Consider the following 20,019-nt stretch of genomic DNA (forward strand, 5'->3'; position numbering starts at 1 on the left):
TAACAAATTAAAATTATTTTAAAACTCCCTTAGAAACAGGACTGCTGCGCAGCACTTCACAAACTTGAGTATAATCCACGTAAAACATGATATGGCTCCCTAGCTTTTATTTGAACACATTGCAAAGACATTTGCTTCGGGAAAAGCACATTAAGTCAAGTTTTAGTGTACAGGATAAGATTGATTGTAGTTTAATAAAATTGTGTGTACACTGGGTGACAAATAAAATTCTGTTACGTAGAATTTTAGAATTTTTCTCGAACCTTATTTTACATATTAGGATTTACGTGCAAAATCTATTTATGATAGTAAAATAATTAAATAAATATACAGAAAAATAATATATTCTTTGGAGAAGTAAAACAACCGTAATCTGATACATAAAAATCCATAATAACCATACGTAATAACCCTAATCCCTGAAATGATATATAATGGATGTGTTGACCGAGGTTGCCAAATGCCATTCTTGTCCCTGGCACTGACAGGTCTAGATCCGTCCTGCCAGAAATCTTAATAATCGAAAAAAGAGAAAACAAAACTAGACTAAACAGCTGAAAATGTTTAGAAAACAACATTAAAGGGAAAAGTTTTTAAATGGGAAAAATAACAAAAAAAAAACTCACAAACATATAAAAATATTATATCGTAGTTTTTTTTTCAAAAGTTCTACACCAACTCCTCATAATGATAAGAAAACAAAAAAAAACTTAAATTCCAACTAAAAATAAATGGCACATTAGATTACAGCAATAATGAATTATAAATCAGAAGAAAGGAATAATATGTTTTGAAAATTCTTTTTGTGTTTTCATTTTATTTTATAAGTAAAAATGCAGTGTGGTATAAGAAATTTTATTATCAGGCTTAATTCATTACTATTCAAGAACTTAAACGGTGAGGGCTGATTTAGAGTAGCATACCCCCCCTCTTCGCCCCTCCCACTCCCACTGGTATAATATGAAAAAAATAGCAATTAAATCAGAGAAATTAAATTTTCAAATCAAAGCCCCATATTTGGAAACCAGGAGAATATGTACAAAAGTACAAATGTAAAGTACAACGCTAAAAGTATGAACAAATTAACGCTAAAAGTAAGGCCATAAGGGATGGGAAGGGGGAATATTTTGGAACTCCTACCTAAACGCACATATGTCTGGCACCCTCATTCCTTGTTTTTTTCGTTTTTTTCTCTTTTTTTAAAATAATATTGTCAATTTGGTCAATTATTGCCGCCCTTGTCACATTGCCCCTCCCCCCAAGATTTTGCTTATCGGTTCCCTTGTCATATTGATTCCCTAGATTTTGCCCTAGATCCGTCCCTGATATCTGGTTATGTCTGTCAATCGAAGTTTGTACGTGCCTTTCACTTTCTTTTTTTATCAGAGATGGGGTCAATCAGCCTTATTTGTAAATATATTGATTTTACAAACAAATTCTATTGTATAGAAACTCTATATTTAGAAAAAAAAATCAGAATTAAATGAATATGCATCAGATAATTTCAACAGAATGATACTTGTTATATTAACCTGGAAATCGTCTTTAGATTAATTAAGGAGCAACCTTTTATTATATCGTTTAAATTGCTTTTTTCAATCCGATTCTTTAATCGGATTGAAAAGATTTGTACCAGAATTCTAATATATTCTCAGAGATCACACTGGAAACAAGCGGAAATAGACTTTAGCTTGCTATTAAACGTATAAAAAAGTACGTACCTATATATTTTCGACGTAAACGTAGGTACATAGAGCCAAAGTTTTTCGAAGATGGGTATCAGGATTGACGGTTATGTAGTTTTGAGATTTTCAGTTACCGCTGACACAAGTCAGTTTATTAATACCCTACATTACTATAGACAGTTTGTTTCTTAAATTTGTAAAGATACTTAGTCCAAACCCTGTATATATTTTTATTCTCTAGGTGGGTTTTCTCATATCATCACTGGAATGGATAACTTTTATTTGTAACCATAGTATGGGCTCAGAATGGAAGAATCTGTCAACAGCGCCGTATTTTGTAAGGAAAGTGATGGGAAATGGTATGTCATTTCTCTTTTTTACACTATGCTTAAAAAGTAGCATAAATAATAAACCAAAGATAATCCAATTATTGTTTTAAGTATAATTACTGGTAATAAACATTTAGTATAAAATATAGAACAACAGTTACGTATGTATTCATGTATATTTATATATATCTATGTATATATATATATATATATATATATATATATATATATATATATATATATATATATATATATATATATATATATATATATATATATATATATATATATACGAAAAGGGTGGTAATTTTGACTTGAGTTAATTTGCATTGCTTTAGAAATAATTTCGGAATTGCTTGATTAAATTTTGCTACCATAAAATTCCAATTTCCTTTCAATTCTGTGTTTAACTACTGACTTTGGAACTAATTTATCTATCCATAAATTCTACTAAACTTACCTGTTACCCGTTTTATCCAAGGAATGGAGAGGTGAGAGGATCATAAAAACAAATAGGCTTCACATATGGATTGGTGCCGCCTGATTTAATGCCTTTCTCAACAATCCCATAGCCAGAGATATAGCCAAGTCAACTGTCACATAACCACAAATATTCTCATCACAAAGAATGTTCTTGTCAAATAGTCTCATAATAGCTTCATTTCAAAGCATTCAAATTGCTTTAAAATTAGTAGTGAAAATGAACATTCACTAGAATCTTTTTTATTCTACACTTCAAATCATTTTTGTTTTGCTTTACTTTCATTTTATTTTAAGATGGGCAACTTTTATCTACCGACAAAGCAAAGATCTAAAAGTTTTTCAATGCTAAGACTATCTCTCTCAACTGAACACCTCTAACTCTCTCCTGAATAGTCAAGACGAATAAGATATTTTGTGTGGCTGAAACGTGATAGATACCAAATTATTTTCTGACTATTATCTATCTCCATATTATTAATCTCATTTCAACATAGATCACTAATGCATATCGGCTTTTTCATCAGCGATTTTGAGGTTTGGGCATAATTTTAAAGACGCATTGTCTACAAAAGGTGAAGATTATCTTCTCCATGTAGATGGCATTGGTCAGAAAATAATTCGGAAATCCAATGCTTTCACCTTTTCTGAAGGCAACACTGCTGATGCTTCAACAATAATCTTCATTCTTAAACTTTAAAAATTGCATCATTTCGAGAAGAATGAAAGTCTAAAAGAAAAAGAGAGTTTACGTATGTTTTGACTCAAGAATTTTTTTTTCTTTTTACTACCTCGATATTTCTAATATAAAAAACAGTCAATTATAAAAGACAGAACTATTTGTTTCTCCAGAAATAAAATTTCCTTGCTTGTCTAGATTTGTCACGTGGCATTAGTTAATCCGAAGTAATTAACCCATTTTTAAAAAAGGGAGGAAGCTATTTTTCCCTGGAGAAAAAAGGAGTAATGTGATTGGTTTGCAAGAACGCGTCATAAAAATAAAAGAAGAGAATTGTAGCACAATTTAAACAGTGAAAAATCTGAAATTAATTTCTCTTTTTCTTTTTCGAGAATATGCTGAAATTATCTAATTGATTTATTTATTATTACTATTACCTATTATTCTGTAAAAATAATACTGTAAAATGGAAACCAAATATAGGCCCTGTAAAATTTTTCTAAGATGCCGCATAATTATAATTTCCAAATATATTAAATCTACAGCTTAAATTTTGATTTTGAACAATAAATAACTTCTACATTCTCTCGTTTGTATATGCAAACGAGTTCCATTCAGTATTCAAAATGTGTTTATACCTTAGCTTTATGCCATCCTGGGTTTATGCCTTGGCTGTTGCTGGACCTGACCAAACGCAGGGCCATTTTCTTTTCAATTTCATTTATGTAAAATACCGAACGATGAGGAATAGAGATCCTTTGTTTTGAAGAAAATAAAGGAAATTCTCATTTCTGTGAAAATTATATCTTAGATAATTAATAGTTTTCAAGAAAACTTTCTTTTCTGTTTTTTTTTTTCTTAATGATGAAAGTACAACATCAGCTTTTCACTATTTTAAAGAGCTGCTTTTCTTGAGAAGTAGCATCTAAGGGGTTGGCCTCCAGCACCAATTTGGATCGAGAAAGATATTTTATTTTTTCCCTTACCTCCCCTATTCCCTGAACACTGACTGGTCGTGCACTTGGAATATTCATTCACATCAGGAGTGAAATCTCCAGGAACTAACCTACCTCGCAAACTTGCGTTCAGGAATTCTTATCTGTACTTCTATTTTATTTACAAGGCCATACATTTGGCAGCCAGGCAATTAGGGGCAGGAGGGTCTGGCCTGTGCTTCTTCTCATTCTCCCAAAAAAGAACTTGGGTGTTATTTCACCTTACATGTCCACCTTCAAAATGAGCTCCCATGTGCTGTTCTTGTACTCTTCGGTACAAGAATAGCAGGCTCTAAATCAAACTTTAAAAAAAATTGGGACATACATATACTGATTCTACCACCCCTTACAATTACGGTAGGAGTTGAGTCAAGAGCTTGAGTCAATCTTTCCGAATCTGAATTTTAGTTTAAGGACAATTCCTAAGAGTTTCTATATTTTCAAAGCTTTAGTATATTTTCAGTGCTCTCAATTAACTAAAAAGTCACTCCCATGGACGTTTACCCAAGCTTTCTAATCAATCGGTGACGCAGGGTCTGGAAAAACTGTAAGAAAGCACTGTTTGTACAGCTCTTTTGTTTTATCTTGCGTTGCTTAATATCACACGCTGTTCTAATTTTAGGGTTTAAGACTCCAATGGGAGTCCTTGCAGTTGGCTCCTTGCAGTGTTTACCAATTTGGCTGTTCATTCAGGACAGGAATTTACTGGAATTGTCTTTCTTTGTATGGTTTCCAGGTTGGTTTTTTGAATTTTTTTGACAAGGAGACATCTATGTTCTGTTTAGAGATAAGAGGACAAAAATAACTCTACTTTAAATAAATTCTGAAAGACGACGACCCACCTTGTCAGCCGGAAACGACACACCAATTTCGTGAGGTCAATTCCGGCTGAAAGCAGGGTTGGTAATTCACGAAAATGCTGGAGGAGAAGGATTAAAAAAATGAATAAATGAAGAATCGAAAAGAAAGCTTTTTATAATATTTTGGACATAGTTTGCATTTTTTAAATGAAAATACCCCATAAACAGTATTTTTCGCAATCTGCCCCTCCTCTCCCCCAGTTGAAGGCCCATGATTGAAAGCAAAAATCTTTGAAATTTTTGACGAAGTTCAACAGAGAAACGAATTTTTTTTAACTAGAATCAAGAATGTTAACTTAAATGAGAGAAATGAATCCAAAGCAAAAGCTAAAAAATATTTGCCGGCATGAAGACTTGCTTCTTAAGACAACGGGATATCAAACAGCTCGTAGTAACGAACTGTAGTAAGGAGTGACCCGGCTCAACAGCAATGAAACTCTAAAAAACGGAAATTTGATACCAGTATATGCATCAAAAGGATCGGATTTTAATGTTCATTTTAAATATATAGGTTTCATTAAGATTAGTCCTACCCATCAAAAGTTACGAGTCTGAGAAAATTTGCCTTATTTTTCGATAAAAGGGGAAAACACCTCTTAAAAGTCATTGAATCTTAATAAGATCTTACCATCAGATTCAGCGTATCAGAGAACTCTACTGTAGAGGTTTCAAGCTCATGTCTGGGAAAGTGTGGAATTTTTATTTTTTTGTTTTCTTTATGAAGAAAATCAATGAAGAATTTTTTTATAATATTTTGGGTATAGTCTGTATTTTTTTAATGAAAATGCCCCAAAAATTGTATTTTTTAAAATCTGCCCCACCCCTCCCCCAGTTGAAGCCCATGATTGAAAGCAAAACGCTTTGAAATATTTGAAGATGTTCTACCAAGAACGAATTTTTGAACTAGAATCAAGAATGAACCTTAAATGAGAGACATGAATCCGAAGCAAAAGCTAATAAAATATTTGCCAACATAAAGACGAGCCTGAGAAGATTTGGCTTATTATTAAATTGAAAATTGGTTACGTGATAGAATCTTTCCACGGAGGAATTTATCATGGGGGAAGAGATTTTCCATGAAAGGGCTGCTGGATTTTTCAGTTTTATTTAGAAAACCATGGGAAATTAAATAAAAACACCAGTTTTTTAACTAAAAGTAAGGAGCAACATTAATACTTAAACGAATAGAAATTATTACGTATTTTTTTAGGGGGGGGGGGGGTTCGTCTCCTCCTGAATGCGTCGCGCTTTACGCTAAAGTATGCTTAATAATTCCAAAAGAGCTATTAATTTTAATTAAACGGCCTTTGTGATTCAAGAATCATTCTTAAAGAATTGGAACAAAATTTGAACTTTAGTGTAAAGAGCAAGGTATTGGCAAGGGGGCGAACCCCCTCATACACGTAATTAAAACTTACGAATATAAAAGTTCGTTACGTAATATAATTTGTAAGTTTTGTATGTTTGTTACTAATAAAAACGTTCCTAAACAAAATTAAAAATTGGCGGACAACTAGGCCCTCTCCCCCGCCTTTTTTCCTCTAAATTATCCAATCAAAACTTTAAGAAAGCCATTTAGCCAAAAAAAGTAAAATTATTATGTTGATTTCGTTTTAATTATTCACGTACGGCGAGACAAAATTAAAACCTGCATTAATTTAAAAACATTACTTAATTCGAAATTAAATAAAAACAAGTTTTTATAACTGAAAGTAAGGACCGACCTTAAAACTTAAAACGAACAGGAATTATTCCATATATGAAAGTGCTGTCTCCTCCTCAATGCCCCGCTCTTTACCCCAAAGTCTGACTCTCTCTCACAACTCTACTTTTTCAAACAATAAAAAAACTTTAGCGTAAAAAGTGGGGCGTTGAGAAGGGGACAGTCCTTTTTATATACGGGATAGTTTCTGTTCGTTTTAAGTTTTAATAACGCTCCTTACTTCTAGTTTAAAAAAAAAACTTTTTTTTCATTTAATCTGGCTATAGGGGGGAGGACAACTCTTGTCAAAATTTCTTAAATGAATATACAAAAAGGTTTTTTTTTTTTTAATATCTAGCAAGAGTTATTTTGTTTTTTTCAATTTCCAATTTAAAAAAAAAGAAGGTGTTTTTAAAATCAGTTTTGTAGCTAGCTCTTATTGGATTATTTTAAAAGTAATAAGTATGCAAGAAAATAAAAATGCTTGGTCTGGGGCCCTTGTTTATTTTCATATTTGTTTAGTTTTAGATGCTCAAATTTAAGGATTTTCGATATGGTAATAATTTCAATTTTGTTTTTTGCTAGTGTAGGTAGTATATGAATATAATTAATGGTTTTGTTATTTAAATTTGTTGGTACCACTGAGAGAAAAAGAGGCCGGATTAAAAAAGAAACAATAAAAAAATATTAAGATAAAAAATTTTTGCTATCTAAATTTAAAAACATTTAATTAACTCTTATTTTAAAATTGATTCAACTAAAAAAAAGAAAATTGAAAAGAATTCCGTCTGGTAATCAGTACCCACTTGAATTGGGTCTTTACGGAAGTTTTTTTTTGTAAGAACTTCTGTATAGTTCTTTTTTACGTCAACTTTTTTTTTACGTCATTTCAGTATTGTAATGACGTTGTCATTGACGTTGCCTACCGCGTGCCGAGTACCGGGGCCCAATGGCTGGTAATTGCAAAAATATTTGTATATATTTTAGCAAGGGATTACAACAATTCAAAAACGTTAAAAAAAAATCAAAAGTTAGAAGCTTAGTAGATATCGTTATTAGAAACCGAACTTGCTTTAATAATAACAAACTTGCTTGCTTGCTTTAAACTTGCAAATATCTTTGAAAAACCTCAGTATGAAAAGACAGCAAATTGTCTCAAATTATCTGCTGTTAGAAGAGGTGCAACAATGAGAATTCATATATAGAAGCCTGCTGCGTGCCGAGTGCCAGGGCCTGCTGGCTTCGCCGCTGGGCTGCCGATACATATATATATATATATATATATATATATATATATATATATATATATATATATATATATATATATATATATATGTATATATATATTACAAATATTTTAGGTTGCACCTACTGTATCTGTATAGTTCTTTTTTGCCTGATTTGAACTGATTACATGTAATAAATAGCCTCAACTGCTCATTTTTTTCCTATTTCCTTGTTTTCGGGCCTTAGAGCCTACTGGCGGGAAGATGTCTATTTTCGTGTTTTTCGCTCTTTTACATACAATCTGAATAAACGAATTTGAAGTTGAAATTCTTCTGAGAATTAAAATTAATTGTGAATGAAACAATTTGATCAGAATTTGATGCAAAAATCACAAAAATATTTAAAAGTCTAGTCAATCAACAAATTACTTTTATTTTTGTCAAAAAGAAACTATTTGTTCTATTGAAAGTGCAGCTAAATAGTGGTAAGAATATAATACTGCTCTTTTTATTTACCTACTTAAAACCAAGAAAAACGACACTACAAAGTAAGATACATAAATTTTTATTTCCCTTCATCCGTCTTGTTGTCCTAGCCGTCCTAACCACGCTACACTTGAAGCCCTTTGTCCGTGAAGACAAGGGTTCGAGTCCTAGTGTTGCAAGTTATTTGGTTTTGAACGGGGATCAGTAGCGTGACTCTGTAAGCTCAGCCAGAGTTGCCTCAGTTCTAAATGGATACCTTGAGAAATATGGGGAAGGTAAGCAAGAATTACGTGCAAAAGTACAGGAAGGCTGGCCCCCCTCTCATTATACTTTCTAGCTAGAGGGCCACGAATTAGAAATCAGCGCTACCAACAAGAACTGCTAGGCCTACGTTTTTACACTTGCTTCTTGTAATACGACCTGAGAAAATGGATATAGATTTGTATATTCGATAATAATTCATCCCACTTCTTTTAGTCACTATTTTTCTCCTCATTGGAAGGACTTCGTGTGCAATAACTGAATTATGGTGTATCGCAACACACATCCAGTCGATGTTGTCAGATAAAGGGACTCGAAAGATCAAAAATGAAGCAGAACAGCTAAAAAAGAAATGTGAAACCAGAAACAAGCCAGAAGCAAAACTTTATTAGACTCTCATACATTTGGGAATGCGCAAGGACAGAATAAGAAGTGCACGTACAAATCATATGTCACTTAATAAAAATAGTGACGTCACTATTGATAAAAATAGCAATGGTTGGCTACCTCATTAGTTTAATGAATGAATATATTCAATTACTTTTAATAAATTAATAATTTATTTTGCAAGTAATTCTATTCATTTTGTAGTTTATAGTGCAGTGGCACTTTTCAAAACACTTATGCGATATAAAATTTACTTATAACAAAGAAAATTATCCCACGCAAAAACTTTCTTAACATTAACTAAATTTGTTTCCTAATAAGACTTTTTCAAAGACAAGCAAATGAACCATATTAAAGAATCATACATATATGACAGGAGGAATAGACATATAAAACCCCCTACCCACCAAAAAGTTTGTGAGGTCCCTTCTCTTTCTGAGAAAATATTAGATTTTGCCACAAAAATACATAGTTTTCATGTTCGTTTACGAACATGAATAGAACCATTTAAACCATTTCACGGCTTTCGAAATAAGTATAACTGAATAAAACCATTTAAATTAAATTATGTTTTTTGCAATGTAGTCTAGTTTTTAATTAACGGGAGATTGTTGTTACGTGAAAACAGTTGTTTGATAGGCAGTTTATTTGAAGAAAGAATACTAGCCCATAACAACTGGTTTTTAAAACATATAGAATATTAAATGAACCCAAGTCAAATCTTGTCAAACCACATACGGCTCCCTTTGGACAGACTCCTCTTTCATATATTTCAAAAGCTATACAACGTCTTGTATAGTTTCCTTTCCACTTTTCTTTCATAGGTCAATTGTTCCAATTTTGATAAGAGGGGCCGAAACATTTTTAGACCTATTTTTTCATTTCAGTTTGGGGAAAGGTACTTGTGCAATTCTCTCCTGTTTTTGGGCATAGATACAAACTTAAAGGGGAATGAGTTAACGTTTCCTAAAAAAGGATAAATTCTATGTGCGTGACTAATTTGATAGGCCAAATATTTCGTTTGCTTTTCTTTCAAGACTGTGTTATTGTCCTGAAATGAATCCAAAAAGCTGTGTCGATTTCAAATTCCCTAACACTGTCACAATTTGGTAATTCGGTCAGACACAAAACATTCATATCTAAGAAGTTAAGAAGAAAGAAAGGCAAGCTTCTGTTGCAAAACTCTGTTTATTTTCATTGAATAAACACTATTCTCCAGCTCTTTTAGCCTATTCCAAGATCTCAAGTTCTTTTCTATATTGTGTAATTTTGTATATTCATAATCAGCATATAGTGATATTCAAAAATAGGGGCTTGTCGTTAGAAATAATTGTTTAAGGTGATGAAAGGAGAAGAATCCAAATTGTTCCAATTGATTTGAACTCAGAATTTCTGAAACTATTAAGTCATATGACCCAAGCAGAATATGTGCAGACTGAAAGTTAACTATTTTACGAAAAGGGTGGTAAGAAATGAGTATGTAATAGAAAGCTCTAGACTAATCATTTTAAAATTAAAAAACAATTTAAAAAAGAAAAAATAAGATGGACAAGGACTTCATCTGCAGAAATGAAATTGCACTAAAAAGAGCGTCAGCCTCTACCTTTGAAAATATAAAAAAAATAAGATTCCTGATATAAAAAGGCTTTCAATCGATCAATCAATTATTTATTAATATTAAAAAAAAAATAAAAACGTAAAACGGTTACTTGGCCCAAGAAGCTTGGCTTTCAGTGGGTCGCACAATACAATGATAAAACACGACTTTTATAAAGCACTAAAGCACATACAATAATAAACACTAGAACAAGACAAGAACTTTTAACAGAAAGGGAAGGTTTCTGAAAATGATTAAATATAAAAAAAAAACAAGCTTTTTAACTGCAAGTAAGGAGCGACATTAAAACTTAAAAAAACTGAAATTATTCCGTATATGAAAGGGGTTGTCCCCTCCTCAACGCCTCGCTCTTTACGCTAGAGTTTGACTCTTTGTCACAACCCTACTTTTCAAAATAATAAAAAACTTCAGCGTAAAGAGCGAGGCGTTGAGGAGGGGACAACCCCTTTCATATACAGAATAATTTCTGTTTGTTTTAAGTTTTAATGTCGCTCCTTACTTGCAGTTAATTTTTTTTTATTATTAATTTATGACCAAGGTTTTTGAATTAATGCATGTTTTGATTTTGGCTCACCACACATGAATAATTAAAATGAAATTTGCATATTAATTTTTTTTTGGCTGAAGGGGTTTTTCATAGTTTTGATCGGATGATTTTGATAAAAAGGGACGGGGGAGGAGACTTAGATGCCCTCCAATTTTCGGTTACTAGAAAAAAGTTCCACGACTGGAAATTTTTTTACGCACGTTTTTGTTACTAATAAATATACGAAACCAAAGAATTAGCTTACCTAACGAACTTCTCCATTTTATTTCTTATTACGTATATGAGGGGGTTTTCTCCCTCGTCAATATAAATAATTGAAATTACTAAAAATACTTTAGTGTAAAGAGCAAGCATTTGTGGAGGAGAGAAACCCCCTTATATATGTAATATGTTCTGTTCGTTTTAAGTTTTAATGCTGCTCCTTACGTCCGGTTGAAAAAACTTTTTTTTATTTATTTTCTCATTGTTTTTTTAAATTATGTTAGAAAATCCTGGAAATTCTCTTCCCTCATGGTAAATTCCTCCATGAAAAGATCCTCTCACGTAACCCCCTCCCTCCGTCCCACCACCACCCAACGCGAAAAAATCCCCCTGAGAACGTCTGTAAACTTCCCAGTCACCATTCATATATATAAACAATGGTCAAAGTTTGTAACTCACAGCTCCTCCTATGGGGACTGTGGGGGAATAAGTCGTCCCAAAGACATATTTATTATGTTTTTCGACTATGCTGAACAAAATTGCTATCTCAAAATATTGATCCATTGACTTCGGGAAAAAAATGAGCGTGGGTGGGGGCCTAGGTGCCCTCCAATTCTTAGGTTACTTAAAAAGGTCACTGGAACTTTTAATTCCCTTAGAATGAGCCCTCTTGCGACATTTTAGGACCACTGGGTTGACACAATCCCTCTGTGGAAAAGAAAAAATAATAAAAAATAAATAAACACGCACTCGTGACCGGTCTTCTGGCAAAAAATACGAAAAAAGTTCCATATTTTTATAGATAGGAGCTTGAAACGTCTACAGTGGAGTTCTCTGGTACACTGAATACGATGGTGGGATTTTCGTTAGGATTCTATGACTTTTAGAGAATGTTTTCTCCAAAATAAGGCAAATTTTCTCAGGCTTGTATCTTTTGATGGGTAAGACTAAATTTGATGAAATTTATATTTAAAATCAACATAAAAATCTGATTCTTTTGATGTATCTATTAGTGTCAAAATTCCGTTTTTTAGACTTTCGTTTAGTGTTTAGCCGGGTCGCTCCTTCCTACAGTTCGTTACTACGAACTGATTTAAAATAAGGGAAAAGATACATATAAATTGAGATATAATTAAAAATAATAAAAAACAATGAGGGGGAAAAATAAATGGACTTGACCCTACCTTTGCAGAGATAGATAGAGGGACAGAGATTTGTCAGTACTACCCCAGACAGAGCAGCAATGAGAAAGGTAAGGAAAAATTAAAGCATAATAAAAAGAAAGTATAACATTTGGGGGAAGAAATGATTGAACCCGGTGAATTAGGGAACAGTTGGGAGTTATAGGGGGCTTGCAAGAAATAAAACAGTCAAGATACAGACCAAGAAATTTCACCATAGTAGCTTGCGGTATACTATTGTTCCCATAAGTTAGGATGATTGTCTCCTGTACGTCTCTCATACGATAACTGGTCCTGCAATGTACAATGGTGCTCCTCTGGCTGTTAAGAGCCATACCATTTGACCAGCACCAATCTTTACTTTATCAAGAAGACTTTGAGCTACGGAACTGGCAGATGGCAGGTCCACTGCAGCAATGAAAAATTTACTGTCGTCAGTAATAAGAACAGGGTGGTGCACGTAGGATGAAGACCATCAACAGGATCGTTAGTATAAATTAAAAACAAATGTGATACAAGTAGAGAGCCTTGTGGACACCATTCAATATAAGCCAAGCAGAGGAAGAAGTACCATTAAACGAAACATGCTGAGAAAATACCTAGGGTTGTCTTGGTAAAATTTTAAATTAAATTTATTGAGAACTATGATCTATCACGTAGATGGGCTGTTCATAAGTCATTTTGACAAACCCTATGAAACAAAATAAAAGAGTAGATTAGAAAACAAGATATATTGTTGATTTATTGATCCAATTGTTTCAGCCAAAAAGAGGCATGGGAGGCAGGCGAATACTTTCTGCCGAACTATACTGCAAGATACTTTTGGAACTATCTGACATAATAAATTGATTTATAGCCACATCAGTGGCATCAATTTGCTTTTTGAAATGGCTTTTTAGTGCTTTCATTGAAAAAAATAACAATAGCAGAAAATTGACCATTTTTCTTAAATTAACGCCACTGATTTCGCAAGAGCATAGAGTCATGTTCTCAGAAAAAGAAATGTAATGTTTAGAATGAACTTAGTCACATTGAATTCTGAACATGATTTTCTGTGCAGTGGCATAAAATAAAATGGTACGTCTAGTGTTGATAGTCTTTTATATGAAATATATGAAATTGAAAAAATAATGATGTTTTTGTTACAATTATTTTGACTAAATTAGCTTATTCTTAGACTAATCATTCTTGACTAAATTAGCTTGCTTTCTGCAGAATTACGTCCTTATCTAAGAGCTCTAGTAACTTAAAATTGCTTAAAATAATAGAAATCCACCATCCTCTGTCAATTTTAGTTACATTAAATAAAAAAAAATAAGTTTTTTTAACTGCAAGAAAGGAGCGACATTAAAACTTAAAACGAACAGAAATTATTCCGAATATAAAAAGGGTTAACCCCTCCTCAACGCCCCGGTCTTAACGCTAAAGTTTACTTCTTTCTCACAACTTTACTTTTTAAAACTATAAAAAACTTTAAAGTAAGGAGCGAGGCGTTGAGGAGGGGTCAACTCCTTTTATATACGGAATGATTTCTGATCGTTTTAAGTTTTAATGTCGCTCCTTACTTGCAGTTAAAAGAACTTGCTTTTTTATTTGATTTCTGAACGTTCTTTAAATAATGCATGTTTTGTTAATGGCTCACCGCATATGAATAATTAAAATGGAATTTGCATTTCTTTTCTTTTTTGGCTAAATGGCTTTCTCACAGTTTAGATCGGACGATTTTGTTAAAAAAAAATGGGGTGGCCAAGGAGGCCTAGTTGCCCTCCAATTTTCGGTTACTTAACATGCAACTAGATTTTTTGATTTTTTACGAACCTTTTTGTTACTAATAAACATACATACCTAATTTGTGTATTTATATTACGTACATGAGGGGGTTAGCCCCTCGTCAATATCTCGTTCTTTATACTAAAGCTTGAATTTTGTCCCAAATCTTTAAGAATGACCCCTGAATCACAGAGGCCTTGTAATAAATAGTTGAAATTACTAAAAAATACTTTAGCGTAAATAGCAAGGTATTGTGGAGGAGACGAACCCCTTTATATACGTAATATATGTTCGTTTTAAGTCTTAATACTACTCATTACTTCCAGTTGAATAAAAATTATTTTCTCATTGTTTTTTTTAATTATGCTAGAGAATCCTGCGCCCCCTTCATGGAAATTCTCTTTTCTCGTGAAAAATTCCTCCATAGAAAGATCCTCCCACGTAACCTCCTCCTTGCAACCCACCACCACGCGGAAGATTCCCCCTGAAAACTTCTATATTTTCCTCCTAAAGATTCCCCCTGAAACGTCATAATTAACAATTACTATATATAAACAATGGTCAAAGTTTTGTAACTTGCAGCCCCCCCCCCTGGGACTGGGGAGATTGAGTCATCCCCAAAGACGTAGTTATTAGGTTTTCGACTAAGTTGAACAGAATGTCTACCTCAAAATTTTGATCCTTTGTTTTAGTGATTTTGGTGACTTTGGGAAAAAATGTGCGTAGGAGGGGCCTAGGCGCCCTCAAATTGTTTCGTTACTTTAAAAGGGCACTATAACTTTCAATTTCCATTAGAATAAGCCTTCTCGCCACATTTTAGCACAACTGGGTCGATGCAATATCTCCTGGGAACAAAAAAACATAATAATAATAAACACGCGTCCATGATCTGTCTTCTGGCAAAAACACAAAATTCCACATTTTTGTTGATAGGAGCTTGAAACTTCTACAGATAGGTTCTCTGATACGCTGAATCTGACGGTATGATTTTTCTTAAGATTCTATGGCATTGTTTCCCTCTATTTTCTAAAATAAGGCAAATTTTCTCAGGCTCGTAACTTTTGATGGGTAAGACTAAACTTGATGAAACATATATCTATTTAAAATCAGCAATAAAATACGATTCTTTTGATGTCTGGTATCGTTACCCTGAACTCAGCTCACGAATTGCTCAGTTATTTCGAACCGATCAATTCACTTAGCAGTGGTTATACCTTTGATTTAATGGTTTTATTATATGGAATAATCAAAATAGTGTCATTATGTACAGGTTTCTAACCACCACCTCCACCACATAATGTAAAGAAATTCATCACATAAGGTCCTTAGAAATGTAATTTAAGATATTTACCCCCCAAAAATCTTATCATAAAAAAAGCTTAATGACTCTACTGCTTTTTAGGCAGGGACCAAGGAGGTGCTTGTCCCTGGGAGTCCATAATAGAAACCGGGAATCATCGCCCGGGGCCATAAATACAGGCGGAGGAGGAAAAAGGCTCCTCAAATGTATACTAAATAGGCAGGCGTGTCCACACGTCCCATGAGCTACAAACCTTCTCCCAGTTAAGGGTTAAATTGCATGGTGACGCAGAACTCCATCGTGGGAGGATTCTCTATAGGAGGACAACTTCGACAGGGCATAAGATTACAACGGCTTCTGCAAAGGGCTGCCTTGACCCCTTCAAGCTACTTGTAAGACTCGGGACCTTGCGGTCAACTCTATTCCCACTTGAGGAGTGGTGCCCCTTGAGGAAATTATAGCCTAGTAAACGACGCAGCATTCGCACGGGATTCTGAATAGTGGATAATTCTTCTAGACTTGGTTTGTTTTGACGGGTGTTTTCAGGCTGAAAAACCTCTTCCTAGCTAAATTATCCACTATGGGCTGCCTCCCCGTAATAGCATACTATTTGTAGGCATGAATATATAATGAGTCGGAGGTCCAAGGGACTTCATGCTATCCGGTTCTAAGCCGGCTTAAGCGTTTCAGTGTGGAATTGAGAAGATACGTTGATCCCCGTCTTGCACTGGTATCCGGGATCATTGCTTTCCCTTAGGCCAAAATAGTTTCAATGATCTAATGAAATTGAAAATTGATGAAAAAATGACTAAAAATTGACTATCGTATCGACATTTTGACGGACGAGTTAAGACAATTCGAACTAGACTTATTAGAAGTTTCACAAACTCATATCCCAAGTGTAGGAAGCATGAAATTAGGTGATATGGATTTTGTTTACTCTGGTAGGAAGGATGGAGAATATAGACATGGAGTAGGGCTCACGATGAATAAAGAAGCTGCCAAATCTTGTTTAGGCGCAGCGCCCCGCTCTTTACGCTAAAGTTTGACTCTTCCTGGCAACTCTACTTTTTAAAACAGTAAAAAACTTTAGTGTAAAGAGTGGGCGTTGAGGAGGGAACAGCCCCTTTCATATACGGAGTAATTTCTGTTCGTTTTAAGTTTTAATGTCGCTCCTTACTTTCAGTTAAAAAAACTAATTTTTTATTTAATTTCTGAACGTTTTTGAATTAATACATGTTTTGATTTTGGCTTTCCGCACATGAGTAATTTAAAAGGGATTTGCATAATAATTTTTTTTTTAGCTAAATGGCTTTCTCATAGTTTTGATCAGACGATTTTGACAAAAAAAGAAGCGGGGATGGAGGCCTAGCTGCCCTCCAATTTTTTGGTTACTTAAAAAGGCAACTAGAAATTTTAATTTTTTACGAACGTTTTTATCAGTATATGCATAACTTACGAATTAGCTTACGTAACGAACTTCCATATTCGCATGTTTTATTAAGTATATGAGGGAGTTTGCCTCCTCGTCGATGCCACCCTCTTTACACTAAAGCTTAAATTTTGTCCCAATTCCTTAAGAATTACCCCTGAATCACAAAGGCCGTAGAATAAATAGTTAAAATTATAAAAAATACTTTAGCGTACAGAGCGAGGTATTAGGAGGAGGTGAACCCTATATACGTAATAACTTCTGTTCGTTTTATGTTGTAATGCTGCTCCTTACTTTCAGTTGAAAAAACTTGTGTTTTTTTTTAAATATGCTAGAAAATCCTTTGCCCCTTTCATGGAAATTCTCTTCCCCCATGACAAATTCCTCCAAAAGAAATATCTCCCACGTAACCCCTCTCCTAAGGCCCCCCCCTAACCAAAAACGCCCCGTGAAAAAGTCTGTGCATTTCCCAATAACCATCACTATATGTAAACACTGGTCAAAATTTGTAACTTGCTGTGCCTCCGACGGGGACTGGGGGGGATCAAGTCGTCCCCAAAGACATACTTATTAGATTTTTTTACTATGCTGAATGAAATGGCTATCTCAGAGTTTTAATCCGGTGATTTTGGGAAAAATTAGTGTGAGAGGGGTCTTAGGTGCCCTCCAATTTTTTGGTAACTTAAAAAGAGCTCTAGAACTTTTAATTTCCATTAGAATGAGCCCTCTCGTGACATTTTAGTACCATTTGGTCGATACGACCACCCCTGGAAAAAAAACACACAAAAAAAACAAATAAACACGCATCCGTGATCTTTATTCGTGCAAATAAATACAAAATTCTACAGGAGCTTGAAACTTCTACAGCAGAGTTCTCGAATACGCTTAATTTGATGGTGTGATTTTCGTGAAGATTCTTTGACTTTTAGGGGGTGTTTCTCCCTATTTTCCAAAATAAGGCAAATTTTCTCAGGCTCGTAACTTTTGATTAGTAAGTATAAACTTGATGAAACTTATATATATAAAATCAGCATTAAAATGTGATTCTTTTGATGTAACTATTGGTATCAAAATTCCGTTTTTTAGAGTTTGGTTACTATTGAGCCGGGTCGCTCCTTACTGCAGTTCGTTACCACGAACTGTTTGCTAGTGTGGTAAATGAGTTTCTTAAATGTGGTGGCTCTGAGGTTAGAAATAAGTTACAGGAGATTACGAACATGATTTTTGAAAAAGGAGAAGCACTTGAAGATTTTAGGAAAACCTTAATTGAACCACTGTATAAGAAAGGTGATAAGAGTGAGTTTATTGCTTATCGTGGCATTAGTTTGGAATTTGTAGGTAGCAAATTACTTAGTAATATGATACTTTTTAGACTGAGAGATGCTGTAAACCAAGCTTTAAGAGAAGTACAGTGTGATTTTAGAAAAGGTAGAAATGTGTTGACCATATTTAATCTTAGGTTAAAAATTGAGAAGTGCCTTTGGTGTCAGACACCTTTGGTCCAAAGTTTTTTAGATTATGAGCAAGCGTTCAATTCTGTTTGTAAAAGAGCTTTAGCAAAAATTTTATCCTTATTTGGTATACCAGACTAATATATTAAAGTGATTAGTGCTATGTACGAGAATAATACTGCTGCGGTTAAGGTAGGAAATGAGGTTAGCAGATGGTTTTGTATTAAATCAGGATTTAAGCAAGTCTGTGTTCTATCCTCCTTTATATGGATCATTTTGATGGACTTTGTCTTGAGGAGCACAGGAAAGGCCATGGTAGACAACGAAATCAAATGAGGAGGGAACAATCTCCTTGACTTAGATTATGCGGATGATTCAAGCATCCAAGATGAAAGTTTGAGCGAAATGAATGAACTTTTGAGATTTTACGAGTTCATGGTGCTATAATAGGCTTCAAAAATTAATGTTAAGAAGACTAAGTCACTAAGGATAGGAATATGTTAAGATTAAAATGTGACGCTCGGTAACAAAAAGATTGATCAGGTGGACAACTTAACCTTCCTTAATAGTAGTATTGGTAAATACGGTGAAAGCAGTAAAGATGTTAAAAGTAGGATAGCCAAGGCTCAGGGTATTTCTTTCATTTCAAGGTTCAGATTCCGTGAAATTCCATATCAATACCCTTAGGCTATCTGACATACTTAGGATCAAACACTCCCACTTTTCCCAATGATAGAATCCTGCATGTAAAAAATGGACAAGTTGCATAACTTACAATTCTTGTTATGGTGGCTCTGTAGGGCTTGACATCCCTGGTAGTATAAGTGTTAAACCTTTTGTCTATCTTGAATGAAATACCTTTTCGAAGTTTCTTTTATCTATTAAATAGGAAATCTAAATGGGCAAGGAAGAGACTGGCTGCCCTCCATTGACCCTTCAAAATCTCCTTCAACACGCCATGAAAGTTTCAACTTAATACCCACAGCTGTTTCTAGGATGTTACTGATACACCCTTTTGACAGCCATCCTTCATGTATTGCGTTTAGCTTCTGTCCGATATCCCCTTAAAAATCTTTAGAAAGTTTTCACCTTAACACCCTAAGCTCTTTCAAACGAAGCGCTGTCCTGCAAAATTTAAGCTGAAAACTGATGTTTTTAAGCTGCCTAAGTTGAAAATTGTGTTTGTATTATTTGAAGGGAAAATTAAATTTACTGTAGTAGTTTAGGAAACCTATGATAAAGGAGGAGGTTCCCTCAAAGAAATTATTATATAAATGGTTCTTTTACTCCCTGACTAAGAAACATATGCTATAGAATCCAGAAAGAATGCATTTCTAGCTCTCCCATAAATTTGAGTTTTTAGGTTGAATTTGAGTTTGAGGTTAAAAATATTGCTTGAAGTTTTCTTCTTCTTTGCCTCGTTAAATAG

The 20,019-nt window shown here is 33.8% G+C and overlaps 1 protein-coding gene across 4 annotated transcripts in view; it reads left to right on the forward strand.

The window, feature by feature from the left end:
• Nucleotides 1-20,019, forward strand: part of LOC136041407 (uncharacterized) — a 51,356-nt gene that overhangs the window by 16,916 nt on the left and 14,421 nt on the right. For 3 of the 4 annotated variants that reach the window (XM_065726061.1, XM_065726062.1, XM_065726060.1), the window contains exons 4-5: nt 1,927-2,044; nt 4,791-4,904. In XM_065726061.1, coding sequence (XP_065582133.1) covers nt 1,927-2,044; nt 4,791-4,904 — 232 coding nt within the window. Of the gene's footprint in view, nt 1-1,926; nt 2,045-4,790; nt 4,905-8,919; nt 9,274-20,019 lie in introns of those variants that run through there. The other variant, XM_065726059.1, reaches the window with a different exon arrangement.

The sequence above is a fragment of the Artemia franciscana genome, unplaced genomic scaffold, assembly GCF_032884065.1.
Source record: "Artemia franciscana unplaced genomic scaffold, ASM3288406v1 PGA_scaffold_212, whole genome shotgun sequence".
In the NCBI taxonomy this organism is placed as follows: Eukaryota; Metazoa; Arthropoda; class Branchiopoda; order Anostraca; family Artemiidae; genus Artemia; species Artemia franciscana.